The sequence below is a fragment of the Saccostrea echinata genome, unplaced genomic scaffold, assembly GCF_033153115.1.
Source record: "Saccostrea echinata isolate AGI-Se365-2 ecotype Australia unplaced genomic scaffold, CSIRO_AGI_Sech_v1 ptg000012l, whole genome shotgun sequence".
NCBI classification, from domain to species: domain Eukaryota; kingdom Metazoa; phylum Mollusca; class Bivalvia; order Ostreida; family Ostreidae; genus Saccostrea; species Saccostrea echinata.
Window position 1 is genome coordinate 8102215 of NW_026889761.1, and position 14339 is coordinate 8116553.

Consider the following 14339-nt stretch of genomic DNA (forward strand, 5'->3'; position numbering starts at 1 on the left):
TATGCCTTCATTTTTTCAAAGCAATTATTTAAGATAGACTATTGGTATCCAAACATTCTCTTCATAGATATGCAGAAGGCACATTAATTCTACAGGAAAGGGTGTTATTTTATGGGGTTAAAATGTTATTACAGAAACAGGTGCCTGTGCGAAAATGACTAAATAAGTTTAATTTTTTATTTATTAGAATTTTGTTTAAATCGAAGTGTTTGGTCAATTGTCTATATTTGTTTCATCGTTTTTGGACCACGTCACATCTTCCAAAGGCGATATTAGCACATCCTTTAGAGGCGATATTATCTATCATTGCAACAAAGGAGGTGCTTGAATGTAGTAATGTCAATGAAACCATCTGGCAGCAAAAATATGATTCCTTAAAGGTTCCAGTGAGATGTATACAATGTCCAGAGCGATCACAGATCAAAGCAATTGCTTGCAACAACTCCTTTGAGTTTGTCTGTCTGTCTGATACTGGTTTGCTGAGGTGCTAGATATACAGTCACACAGACAATGCGACCTCTAATTGATTGATTCCATTTAATATGCCTCTTACCTGGTTAGCGATCGCTGAGTGCTGTGCAATCAGATTTTTCCGTATTTGGATTTAGGTTTTGTTCACCAAATAATATAATCAGTTATAACATTTATAGCTTACATGTTAGAGATCGGATTGGAGAGTTAGTTATAAATCGATCCCCGGAAAAAAAGTACTGTCATGTATATTAGTGCTCAGCGTTAAAATGTTAATTTGCAAGTTGCACATATCTTAACAAAAGAAGTGACCCCCCCCCCCAAAAAAAACGAAAATTTTGCCTTGAATGAAACCAACGTGGCAAAAGGCGTTACTTCCTGTTCTACCCCACGAAAAATGTGTATCACATTCATGAAAAAAACTTTGAACTTTGTTACATATTGACAGCTAACCATCACCGATAAAACGCTCTTCACAGATAGGTATATACATGTACATGTAATCATTTTCACATGCTCAAAATACTTGTTGTGAGCAGAAAGTTTGAAATCTTGGATCCGAAATGGATGAAGCCTTTCAAAAAACTGACATGTACTTTGGTCGCCACGACTTTTCAACACTTTATATAACCATTCCCTGCGATAAATTAAAGTTCAGGTTTTTTGACATCATAGACAGCTGCCTTTTCAATAAAAATTGAACTCGTAAATTTACTTACCTTATCATTGGTTATCTGCAAAATTATTTTGTGAAGAACATTCGGATTGTACATACAAGTACTCTGAAGTTGATATTTAAAAGATGTCTGAGTTTCTCATTGACAATATCTTTGTAGTTTTGGAGACCAGGTCTTCCAGAAATCTGTTGGAATTCCCGGCAATGGGCACAATTGTGCCCTGTTATTAGTGAGACAGAAGTGAAAAAAGAATTAGATAGATTACACGTACGATCGGTACGTACTGGTCCCTGCTGACAAAGCAGGCAACAACATTGTCTTTGTAAGGCTCATTATATTAAATGTATTTTAGAGGAACTTGGATTTAATTCTACAAGTGGTAATCCAACTTATACCAATAGTTCCCTTTCTAAGGAGGAAATTCTTCAGAATCATATGTCAGTTTTGAATATTTTTAATATTCCCAACAACCAAAATGAATCTGAATTACCATATCTATATTGGATTCCGAAACTTCATAAAAATCCTTACAAAAGAAGATACATAGCGGGTTCCAGTAAATGTTCTACCAAGCCTCTTTCTTTACTCCTCACTAAGATATTAACAGTAGTGAAGGAGAAACTTCAAGAATACTGTGCAACAATATATTCGAGAAGTGGTGTAAATCAGATGTGGATACTAAAAAATTCCAAAGAACTTTTGGAACATTTGAAATTACAAAATTTTATTAAAATCAACAACATAAAAACTTACATCTTTTCAGCTTTATATTATATACAACTATTCCCCACGATAAATTAAAGTCCAGACTTTCTGACATCTAGTGGAATTCCCATGGTACCAATTGCGCCCCGTTATTAGCAGACCTATTTTTGTATTCATATGAAGCAGAATTCGTTCAAAATCTTTTACGTGAAAAGAAAAAAACACTTGCTGTGGCCTTCAACTCGACATTTACATATATCGACGACGTATTGTCAATTAACAATGGTTATTTCCATTCTTATGTCGACACGATATATCCCAGTGAGCTTGAGATAAAAGATACCACAGAGTCTGACACATCTGTTTCATATTTGGATATTTTATTAGAAAAAGAAGTTAATGATAATCTAACAACAAAGCTTTATGATAAACGTGATGACTTAACTTTTCAATCGTCAGCTTCCCTTACGTATGCAGCAATATACCCTTATTACCTGCATACGGGGTTTATATCTCTCAGTTGATTCAATACGCCAGAGCATGCTCTACGTATGAACAATTTCTAAAACGAGGTAAGTTATTGACAAACAAGTTGATGAAACAAGAATATCAGCAGTCTCGTTTAAAGTCATCATTTCGTAAGTTCTGTGGTCGATACCATGACCTTGTCAGCAAATACAGTCTTTCATTAAGTCAAATGCTGACTGACTTTTATCATACTAATTGTTATAGGCCATTATTTACACACTGAATTGCCGACGGATTTTCCGTTATTTCTTGATCATGACAAGGAGCACAAGGCGGGTGTGACCTGTCGGCAGGGGATGCTCACTCCTCCATGGCACCTGATCCCACCTCTGATGTCTTAGAGATCCGTGTTTGCTCTGCTCCTATTTGTAATGTTTAATGGACATAAGAGCTCTAATACTGTTCGTTATATCCACATATTTCACTACTAGTATTTTTTGTATTATTATGAAGCAGAATTTATTTAAAAACTTCTAAATAAAAAGAAGTCTCTTGATATGGCCTTCAATTTGACATTTAGATATATCGACAACGTTTTTAATAAATAATGCTCATTTTCATTCCTACGTAGATTCGATTTATCCCATTGAACCACAGGCATTGTTTCTGTAATAAATTTTTTTAATCCATAGTATTATAAAATCACAAGGTATCCATTCCGACCATAATAGGTATACTAGTATTACACATTTGACAGCATCTAGCCTTTGAATTTTTATCGTTGTTATAAAATTTCCCCTCAATTAACAACTTTATAGTTGGAAAAGCCAAGATTATAAAGTTGGAATTACCAACTTTAAAGTTGGAAAAGCCAAGATTATAAAGTTGGAATTTACCAACTTTAAAGTTGGAAAAGCCAAGATTAAACTTGGAACTACCAACTGTAAAGTTGGAATTACCAACTTTAAAGTTTGAATTACCAACTTTAAAATTGGAATTTCCAACTTAAAAAAAATACTACGTTGCCCTAATACGCTTCCGTACAAAACATTCGAGATTATCTTGAACAAATTAATATACAATTGAACTTCCTTATCTCGGACATTGATATTTCGAAACTACGGATTTTTATGTTGAAGTGAGCCCTAACTTCTTTTTCTTTATGTTTTTTAACCCTTGTTACATATGTATCTCAAAACCTTTGAAATTTCGAGGTTTAATCTTGATCCCGTGAAGTTCAAGATAATGAGGTTTGTCTGCAATTCTGATTTAAATTGGTTATTTTACCCTTCATTCAATTTTGGTGCAAACTATCCTTTTGTACATGTTGTTGCATGCACAATATCCCCCGATCAATCAATGATTTAAAAAAAAAATCTTTTTTTGATTCAGATATGGAATTCCATATACGACAGGCAACTGCTTACTGCCAACTGCTCACTGCGCATACTGCCAACTGCCCACTGCTTACTGCCAACTGCCACACATATTTGAATAAATTTTCATATTCATATTGATATTTATGTGAATTTTCATAAAACCAGGCGCGGATCCAGGATTTTTTTCCAGGAGGAAAAATCCAACCCAGAAATTTCTTTACAGAAAAAAAGTAAACTCCTTTCCAAAAAAACCTATTTCGTGGTGGAGGTTGGGGTGGCTTCTTATGCTTCATATCTTCATATCTATGACTTTTCATACCAACTTATATTACCACGGATCCGCGTTTTCTAGGAGTGGGGGTGGGGGGGGGGATGGGGGTCCAAGGTCACTTTTAGTTGGTTTAGTATATGCATTAAATAACTCTACATATTCCAGAAGGGGGGTGGACCCCCCCCCCCCCCCCCCCCCGATGCGCGAATGTAAAACATAACTTAGAAATTAACGGAAAATGGAAATTGATTTTCAAAACATCTTTCCCCGCGAAACAATAAATCCTTTTTTCAGTTTTTAACTTATGAATTGAAAACGTTATTTCACAAATTCATCCCAAAGGTTTTGTTGTCTCATGGGGAGGGAGGGGGTGTTTAAAGATTAAAAACAGGAAAATAGTCATTTTATTACCAATTTCAAATGAGATAACAAATAAAAAAGTGTTCTTTATCACTTTATCAATCTCATATGTTGAATTTTACATAAGTTAAACATACGGGGAGATTTAAGAGTCATTTGTTCATTTCCATGAGTATTTGAAAATATGGTGATGTTTTCAGTATGATTTCAATTGATAACATTTTCTACCCCCTTATGAAAAGAGTTGTGAATAAGAGCAATTAACTTTTTGTCACTGGTTTTTGAAATTAGTACTCAGTACTAATGAAATTTTCTTTGCATTCAAACAAGTTTTAATGTCCAAACTGCCATTTATATTGATTTAAATGGATGGAAAATGTAGACTGGAATCGAGAGTTAGCGTGCATATAGTTCTTACAATAATAACAAAATTTGGCGGATTTAGGAATTTTCAAACTGTAAAGGCGAGGAAGGAGTAAATCGGAAGAAGGAGTATTTCCTGTTAAAAACAAAACATTTAATTTCTTCATTTCCTTGCAGGTAAATAATTTGGTAGCTTTTTTTTGACGCGGGAAAAGGGAAGGGTGCATGGGTTCACACACGACGAAAGTACATACTTTTAGAAGGGTCTTGAGTAATATTTGTTGGTATATGTATTTATACTAGAAATATTACTGAAAATTTAATAACATAACTTTTGCCTAGAGTAAAATATCTAGCAATATCTTTCGGTGTTCCTTTTTACCCTAGAAAAAGTACCTCTATTTGGGAAAATTTATATATGTGTCTCTTGTAAATCGTTTTAATGGCTAATGTTAGATCCGTAAAAACATTCGTGGTGGGGGGGGGGGGGGTACCCACTAAATTTCCAACAATACATATGCTATACAGTAGTGCTCCATCAATAAAGACGCCTGTGACTTTTTTTATTTCTTGTCAAGGGAATTATGTTTGGTTGTGCCCCCCTCCCCCCGCACTGAAATTGCTTTTTCTTGCCTGAGATCAACTGTTTTTACATAGAGTAAAAGGCTTTTATGATTTTTTTTATTAGTATTTCTGATATAAATGAATATACCAACAAATATTACTCAAGATCCTACTAAAAGTCCCCCCCCCCCTTTTTTCTGACGTATATATAAGCCTTTAACACCCCCCCCCCTCCCCCACTCAAAAAATCTATTGAATTATTCGCCTGCAAAGAAATGTGGGAATTAGATGTTTTGTATTTAAGAGGGAATACTCCTTCCTCCTATTTATTCCTTCCTTGCCTTCACTGTTTAAAAATTTAAAAAAAAAATGTAACTAAGGTTCATAAACCCTCTGCTCACTCGTATAAAATGTTTTTTTTTAACTCTTACGATTTTCCAAAAGAAATGTATTTTTAAGTAAAATACAAACAATTATAGCAAAGCTTTCGGGGCAAAATTGGACAAAAAAAAAAAAAAAAAAAAAAAAAAAAAAAAAAAAAAAAAAAAAAAACACTTCAACTTGACAAGATTATGAAGGAATTTACATTTATATCATTAAGAGTTATCTCTCTTATCAGAGTATCGATGAACCTTAGTGTTTTTAGTATACTAATGAGTAAACTTTTATTCAGTAAAGAATTGCTTGTGGCATGCAGTTGCATGTTAGATTGATTCGAAGTAGCCGTCTTGTGTTATTATTATTTTAATCAAAATTGCTCTATATAGCATTAGTAAATAACTACACAAAGAACTGTTTAAAATCTTGAAAAAATTATATATTATTTAGGAACTTATCGTCTGTCCTTATTGAAGTATTGCTACTTTAACATGTGTACCCACAAAAAATTGAGGTATCTTACCAGGCATTTGTGCAAGATACCAGAGGACGGTGTTGCCTTTATAATCCTTTTGGAAATAACTTTAAATTGCCACCATAAAAAATAGCGTTTTGATTTTTAAGACAATTGGAAACTAGTTTAGAAATCACAAAGTAATTATAATTATAGCGAGCTCTAACGACAACGCCTGGGCGAAGAGAAAATTCGGACTACTGCACATTCAACAAAACCCATTTTGCCTGAGAACACAGTCAGTAAATGTTATGTTGTACCTTTTACTTTTTAGCTCACCTGAGCTGAAGGCTCAAGTGAGCTTTTCTGTTTACATTTTGTCCAGCGTCCGTCTGTCTGTCTGTAAACACTTTACATTTTCAACTTCTTCCCAAGAAACACTGGACCAGTTTCATCCAAACATGCCACAAAGTATCCGTGGGTGAAGGGGATTCAAGTTTGTTTAAATGAAGGGCCACACCCTCTTCCAAAGGGAGATGATTACAAATTAGTGAAAAATTAATGGCATCTTTGAAAAATCTTCTTCTCAAGAACCACTGGGCCAGGAAAGATGAAACTCATGTCGAATCACCCTCAGATAGGTCAATTCAAGTTTGTTCAAATCCTGACCCCGGGGCTAGGGTGGCACAATGATGAAAATTCAAACGGATAGGAAAAAAGCCACAGTTAGTCAAAGAAATATATAAGCATCCATAGTTAGTGTAGATTCAGCTCAAGTTTGTTTCAAATCATACCCCCCCCCCCCCTTTTAGGGGTAGGTCATGACCACTTAACCTTTTCAATGCTGAACTGATTTTAGCTATTTTCTAGCCACAGTGCACAGGTGAGTGATGTGACCCATGGGCCTCTTGTTATTTTGAAATATCATGATGTAAATTTCGTTTACTCGCACTGCAGTTCTGTCGAACTCCAACAATTGCAAATAAGATATAGCTGACCCTGCCCTCTCTGTGACGTCAGAGGTTCAACATCTCATCGACAGGTCAAACATCTCACTCTGCGGTTAAACATCGATTTCTTATGCCCGCTCAGTAAAACACAGGAGATGTTAGACTTTTTTTTAGTATAGAATTATATAGGACACAATTTTTAAAAATATAACAAAACCCATTTCTGTTGTCATTCTGTCATATTTAGTTTTCTGGATTATTTAATGCTATGCAAAAGGTAAAAAGCTGATTTATGATTTATTTCTTCATATTGATGACTTAAAATCAAGTTAAGTTTCAAGTCAGTTGACTTCCATAGAATCTTTCTTACATAGTGCCATTGGTCATCTCATGTTGAATAGTTTACACCTATTTACTGACAAAGAGAACAAAAGCAAGTTTATTGTCCCTTGAGAAATAGTTGCTGTTGATTTGGAACAATAAAATTGCTATTGTAAATTATTTAGTCAACTGAGTCACTAAGGTGACCTATTTCTATCTTTTTGTGAACTTGAGCAATTATATTTAAAACTGGAGTGATAAGATGTGAATTTGAGACCTCAAGGTCCTGTATGTTCAGATTAAAAAGAGAAAGAATTCTATCATTTTCAGTAGTTTTCTTGTTTTAACAGATTCTGGTAAGTCATCAAAGAGGAGAATGACAATTCAGGATTTGGAAGAAAGGAACCTCTGTCTTGAAAATGATAAATTACAAGAAGAAATCAAGAAGATCAAAGATGAAAGAGAGCTTATCCAATCACAGAAATCTTATTATGATTTAAAATTTCAAATATTGGTTAATTCAAATCCAGAGGTTGTAGCTCAAATGTTAAAAAGTAATGAAATTTAAAAGTTTGTTAATGATTAATCAGGTAGTGTAGGGATATAAATGCATTTCTGGTGCTGCATGATGAAATATTGTAGTTACCATATAAAATTTTTAGGTCACCCAAGTTACTCAGAAGCCTTTTTATGCCCCGCCATGAATATGGCCGGGGCATATAGTGTTTGTCATGTCCGTCTTCTGTCCTTCCGTCTGTCTTTTCGTCACGCTTTGCATTTAGCTCTGTTCAAAGCTCAGTTGCAAAGAAACTATCCAAGATTTTTTTGTCAAACTTAATATGCTGATACATACTGATGAGAGCTATTCAACAGCATCAATATTTATTTACCTTTACCTTTCCTTTGACCTTGACCTCACTTTTCTTAAATTAATGTTTACCTCAGTTTTCAAGATACCATTCAATATTTTTATCAAACCTAAATATGCTGATATGTATTTGTGATAAGTATTCAACTGCATCTAAAACATTTGACCTTGAACCTTCCTGTGACCTTGACCTCACTTTTCTTAGATTTGCATTCTGCATAATTTTAAAGAAACCATTTAAGATATATTTATGTAAGTTTATGCACTTATACATAATTTGGTGAGAATTTATCATCTATATCCAACTTTTTAGATTTCAATTTCAATTTTAAAGAAACTATTCAAGATATTCTCATTAAATTTCATACATTAATACAAATTTACATGTTGCATTACTAATATACCCTCGGCTGAGCATTCATGTCCTATGGACATATTTCTAGTTGCTTTATGTTTTTGTCTGTCATCATGCGTCATCAGTCAACATTTGATCATTTTAAGCTTCTTCTTAAGAACTGCAGAACCAATTTTTAAAAAAATTGGCATATAGCATCTATAGGTGAATAATTTAATTTTAGTTGTAACATGTCATTTGGTTGGATAATAGATTTCATTTATATCGTATAACATAAGTTGCCTATGTCACAATGAGTTACATCAAAAACGTATTACTCCACTTAAAGTTACTTTTAAAATATGCTCAATTTGAAGCCATTTTTGGAGGAAAAATTGTCTTATTGTCTACACTGAAATTAAAATATAAGGAATGAAGCTTATTTTAACCTATGTTATATGAAATAACATAACTTGGGGCAGTTTACGCTTTTTAGCTCACATGAGCTGAAAGCTCAAGTTAGCTTTTCTGATCACCGATTGTACGTCGTCCGTCTGTCCCTCCGTCCGTCTGTAAACTTTTCATGTTTTCAACTTCTTCTCAAGAACCACCAGGCCAATTTTAACCAAACTTGGTACAAAGTATCCTTAAGTGAAGAGGAGTTTAAATTGTTAAAATAAAGGGCCAAGTCCCTTTACAAGGGGAGATAATCAAGAAAAGACAAAAATAGGATGGGGTCATTAAAAAATCTTCTCAGGAGCCACTGGGCCAAAAAAGCTGAAACTTGTGTGGAAGCATCCTGGGATAGTGTAGATTCTAAATTATAAAAATCATGACCCCCAGGGGTAGGGCAGGGCCATAATAGGGAATCCAATTTTTACATTGAAATATATAGGGAAATTCTTTAAAAATCTGCCCTAAGTTATGTTATATCATATAAGATAGGTTAAAATAAGCTTCATTCCTAAAAGGGAAACAAGATCAAGTCCTCGTCATTTTCATTAGCTGTTTCTTGTCTACAATGTGTCACATAGTAAAGTAGTGGTAGATAATGCAATGGAGTTGATATGTTTTAAAGTCTTTCCAAATGGGGTCTAATTTGAGTATTCAGAGATTTTTTTATTGACTTCCAAAGGTAATGATTATCAGAAAGAAATGGTTGTACTTAATAAAAAGAGTCTGCTCAACAGAAACTATCAATAAAAAAAAGTAATACAAGGGGACTAGGGATATCAAGGTTTGTAAATGTACTTTATATCCCTACCTGCTGAAGGTTAAAAATGCTTAGAATTGTTATCACTATCTTTATCAAAGATGTTTTAATCTGTTACCATTATGACATGCAGATGTGCGTTTACATACTTTGACAAAACAATAGTTTACTTGTTTTAACTCTATCACAAAATTAATGAATTGTCATTCTCCTCTTTTTATGTCCTTACATGTTAGCTCACCTGAGCCAAAGGCCCAAGTCAGTTTTTCTGATCACATTTTGTCTGGCATCTGTCTGTCTGTCTGTCCATCAGTAAACTTTTCATATTTTCAATTTCTTCTCAAGAACCATTGGCTGAAGGGGAGATAATTATTAAAGAACTAGTGAAAATTCAATGTCTTCATTTCAGGAACCACTGGGCCAGTAAAGATGAAATTTTTTGGAAACATCTTAAGGTAGTGTAGATTCAAATTTAATCAAATCATAACCCTCTGGGGTTGGGTGGGGTCGCCAAAGGTGATCAAAGTTTAGAATTGAAATACTGAAAAAAAAATTTAGAAATTTTTCAGGAACTTCTGGACCAGAAGGGTTGAAACTTGTGTGAATCTTTAATATATAATTATGTAGTTTCAAATCATGCTCCCCAAGAGTAGGATGGGACCACAATGGCCAATCAAAGTGTATCATAAAGAGAACAGTAGGGCCATAGTGACTCGGGTGAGTGTTGTGAACCATGGACTCCTTGTTCAACATTTGTAAGTGTTCTTAAGCACTTGTGCTTATTAGATCCTCATGTAAATGTATGATGTATATACATGTATTAAAGATTGTTAGATGTAGCTTTTAAACCATTAACTCAATTAAATATTCTCATCAAAATCAGAATCTGGCTGTTGTTGTATTTTACCTGTAGCATTAAAATTCCCATATACCTTTAGAAATTCAAATGTGATAAAGTAATGTTAAGAAAATAGATTTACCATCTTCATAAGAAGTAAGTGTCTCTGATATGGTCCCTCACAGTGCGTCCAACAGCATCATCTTGCACTTGAAGGTCATCAGCCATGGCACACACATCATTCATAACATCGGCATCTTGAAGAATATCCCTTCGCTCAATGCCGATGTTATGAAGGATGGTACATGCTGTTACAATTCTGCAAGCTCTCTCCGGCTTGGTTCTAAGGCCACAGTGGAGGGCATAAAATCTTTTTTTAAGAATGCCGAAGGTCTGCTCTATGATAACCCTGACAATGAAAATAATTGAAGGTATAATATTCATGTATCATGGTTTTCTGACCTGAAACTTGAAATTTCTAGTATTGAAATGGTTAATTGTAAAGTCTGTTGCTCTATAGAAGAGACAAATCTAAAGAGTAACCTTGTTCTGCAATGTGCTGTGTTGAATCGCCTATTCCCAGGGGCATCCTCTGCCATGTAAGGGGTCATGAGATACGGTTTTAGGCCGTATCCTGAATCCCCAAGGAGAATCCCTGATAGCTGTCCTAAATTGCATTACAATTAAATAATTCATGAACTGTTTTAAATTTGTACATTATGTTGAAATTGTGAGTTTTTAATTTTTGAAGTAATTGTAGTAATTGCATGTATCCAATACACAAAGGTTTAAAAAAAATATGGCATATGTTAATTCTATCAACATGTAAATAGACTGTAAATTTAACATTATAGACTGTAATGTATTCACATGCCTTCTTCCATCATTTTGCACAAGCTCGATTCCCTAAAGATTCGAGCATCATGGACACTCCCAGGCCACCTTGCTACAACATCAAGGACTCTAAATTGTGGATCACATGTCATCTGAAAAATTAAATTAATGTAATGAATGAAAATATTTCAAACCGATAAAGTTGCATAAATTTATGATTGACTTGCACTGGACTTGTTGTATGACCCATAGCTACAGTTTCAAAAGGGGGGGGGGTGACTAAACCACAAAAAAAATCAGACAGCTAAAAAAAACCCTTTTCAAACTCGAAAATTCTATTGGAAAGGGGGGGGGGCTTCACTTGGTATGTATATTTTTTAAATGCTGGAATTTGCCAGTGTTCAAACTTACAGCAAATAAAGGTTGAAGGGGGGGGGGGGGTTGAGGGAAGGGGGACCAGTCCAGCATATAAATGAAAATTTATTACAACAATAAGAGACTATGCTCAGAAAAAAGTTGAGGGTGCCCCCCGTTCCCTCCACGCATTCTATGGTGTATCAGTTTTATAATAACTGTGTGTATATATTATGTCAGACTTGGCTTGTGTGGACAATGATAATATATATATATATATATATAGTACATGTACCTGTATATTAAGAGCATAGTAACCTTTACGGCATAGATAATCAGATTCATTTTCAGCTGGAGCAATAATTTTTATCATGGTTCCATCCACGCATCCAACAATACTTGGGAATCCTAAAATAGAATTCAATTTTTATCAAAAATATGAACATTTCTATCCCTTTTTTTTTTTGTAAAGAGGGGGAAGGGGGGGGGGGGCTAATTGTAATAGACATTTGATGCTAATGTTTGAAAAAAACATTTATACAATTACTTATTACGGTGAAAAGAATAAATTGCCTCAAAAGTAAGGATCCTAGAAAAATTTGACATAATGATGGACCGCATGCAGTTGTTTGATCCACCAACCTATTTTCTCAACAATATTTTCTTAAAATATTTCGTTTGTATGTGTCATATGGATGAAAATATATATATTGTATATTATATATACTAACATAGGATTAATTGAATGAATTCTATGTGGAAAGATTTCTAAAATACATGTATGCGTTTTATATATATGTAGTGTATATTATGAAATCGGGTTCAGGATTCGTTTTTTTACGACTGGGTTAAGGTCAAATGAAAACAACAAGATGTGCAGACGCTTGTGTGTATTTTTTTACCTGCAATTTTGTGGAAGGCAGATTTAATGCAGATAGATTCATTTCTGTCAGGAAGTCGAACGAATTGTCTGACCTGTGTGCATAGAAGGTCTGTCACCCTGCGCACCGCTCTCCCTGCCGTACTCTTGGATACAGACAAAGTGTCCCCAAGAGTGATGTAAAATGACCCCGTTGCAAAATACCGGAGGGCAACCAAAACCTGGTACAAGGGTGTGAGGGGGTTGTTCCGCTGGCTGTCATAAAGCAGTTGGTCTTGAATAAGACCAACGATAAACATAATTGTTTCTGGGACAAACCGGTACCTTTCAAATACCTCAGCTTCATTAAGAGTTTCCAGTGGATTAGAACGGTCGTTCATTCTTCTTAAAATGGAATTTCGACGGCGACGTCGGCGCTGCAAATGTCGTCTGACTGCCATTTTGGTGAGTGATTTCACGTGAGAATTTATTTGAGGTTACTATGTTCCAATCTCAAGATTTTCTGACAAATCTCAGATTTTTTTCTCAGCTGAGTCGGAAAAAACGTTGGTGGCACGCATGTTTGAAAAAAATCTCAGATTTGAGAAAAATCTCAGATTTGAGAAAAAACTCAAAAGATAAGTCTGAGTTTGAGAAAATATTTATTTGGTGGCACAGTTTGGTGAGAAAAACTCAAATTTTTTGAGAAATCTCAGATTTGAGAAAATCTCAGCGTTGGTGGCCCCGAAGCCAGGCTTCGGGGCCACCAACGCTGAGATTTTCTCAAATCTGAGATTTCTCAGAAAATTTGAGTTTTTCTCACCAAACTGTGCCACCAAATTAATATTTTCTCAAACTCGGACTTATCTTTTGAGTTTTTTCTGAAATCTTAGATTTTTCTCAAATCTGAGATTTTTTACAAACATGCGTGCCACCAACGTTTTTTCCGACTCAGCTGAGAAAAAAATCTGCGATTTCTCGGAAAATCTTGAGATTGATGTATACCAGTCTCAAACACAATCTCACAGAATTATTTTATGGTAAAATGATCGCATATGTTATGACAGTGCACATTTTATCCATGAATTCACGAAGTTAACATACAAGCACAGAAAGAATGTTAATTTCTCCCAAAACTTGATCATCCTGTGAGGAGAGGGGGGGGGGTGTCTTAATTACGCACATGTAAATATTCTTATTATAATATTTTCCACGCATGGAATTAAGCACTTTAAACTTTACTAAAAGAAAAAAATAATAATGATAATAAAGAAAAAAGAAAAAAATAAATTTACAGGAATATTCTAGTGACACTTTATACATAACATGAACATGTATATCTTCATTCATTCAGAAATTAATTTAATTAATAATTAAATGCATATTTTGGAGTGCTATTTGTGCCATGGCAAATTTATTACGTGTATGTAATTTGGAATATCCATGTATATCGGAAAAGGAAATATGACTAGATAAGATGTCAAATTAAACCTACCCAGCCCCTTCTTTTTTTTTTTTTTTGTTGTTTTTTTCCTCCGGTAGTTTTTACTATTACTACTTGACGTACAATATACTTATCCGTGTAAATTATATGCAGATATTAAAAGAAATCTGTCTAAAATTCCATGAACAAATATTTTGTTCTTTCGAAATAACATATAAATCACCATTTATTTCA

The 14339-nt window shown here is 34.3% G+C and overlaps 1 protein-coding gene across 1 annotated transcript; it reads right to left on the reverse strand.

Moving 5' to 3' along the window:
• Positions 1-10761: 10761 nt before the first annotated feature.
• LOC133185757 (putative nuclease HARBI1) lies at positions 10762-13122 on the reverse strand. The gene is made up of 5 exons (XM_061321057.1): positions 12705-13122; positions 12098-12210; positions 11489-11600; positions 11077-11281; positions 10762-10957 (listed from the first exon to the last, which is right to left on the reverse strand). Exons 1-5 carry the CDS (start codon positions 13120-13122, stop codon positions 10762-10764), a joined length of 1044 nt encoding a protein of 347 aa, XP_061177041.1.
• Between the last annotated feature and the right edge of the window lie 1217 nt (positions 13123-14339).

Coding starts and splice junctions, on each gene's coding strand:
- LOC133185757 (XM_061321057.1), bottom strand. CDS start 13,122: ATGGCAGTCAGACGACATTTGCAGCGCCGACGTCGCCGTCGAAATTCC. Junction 11,601..12,097: donor ACTATGCTCTTAATATACAG/GTACATGTACTA, acceptor TTAATTTTTCAG/ATGACATGTGATCCACAATT. Junction 10,958..11,076: donor CTAGAAATTTCAAGTTTCAG/GTCAGAAAACCA, acceptor CTGTGGCCTTAG/AACCAAGCCGGAGAGAGCTT.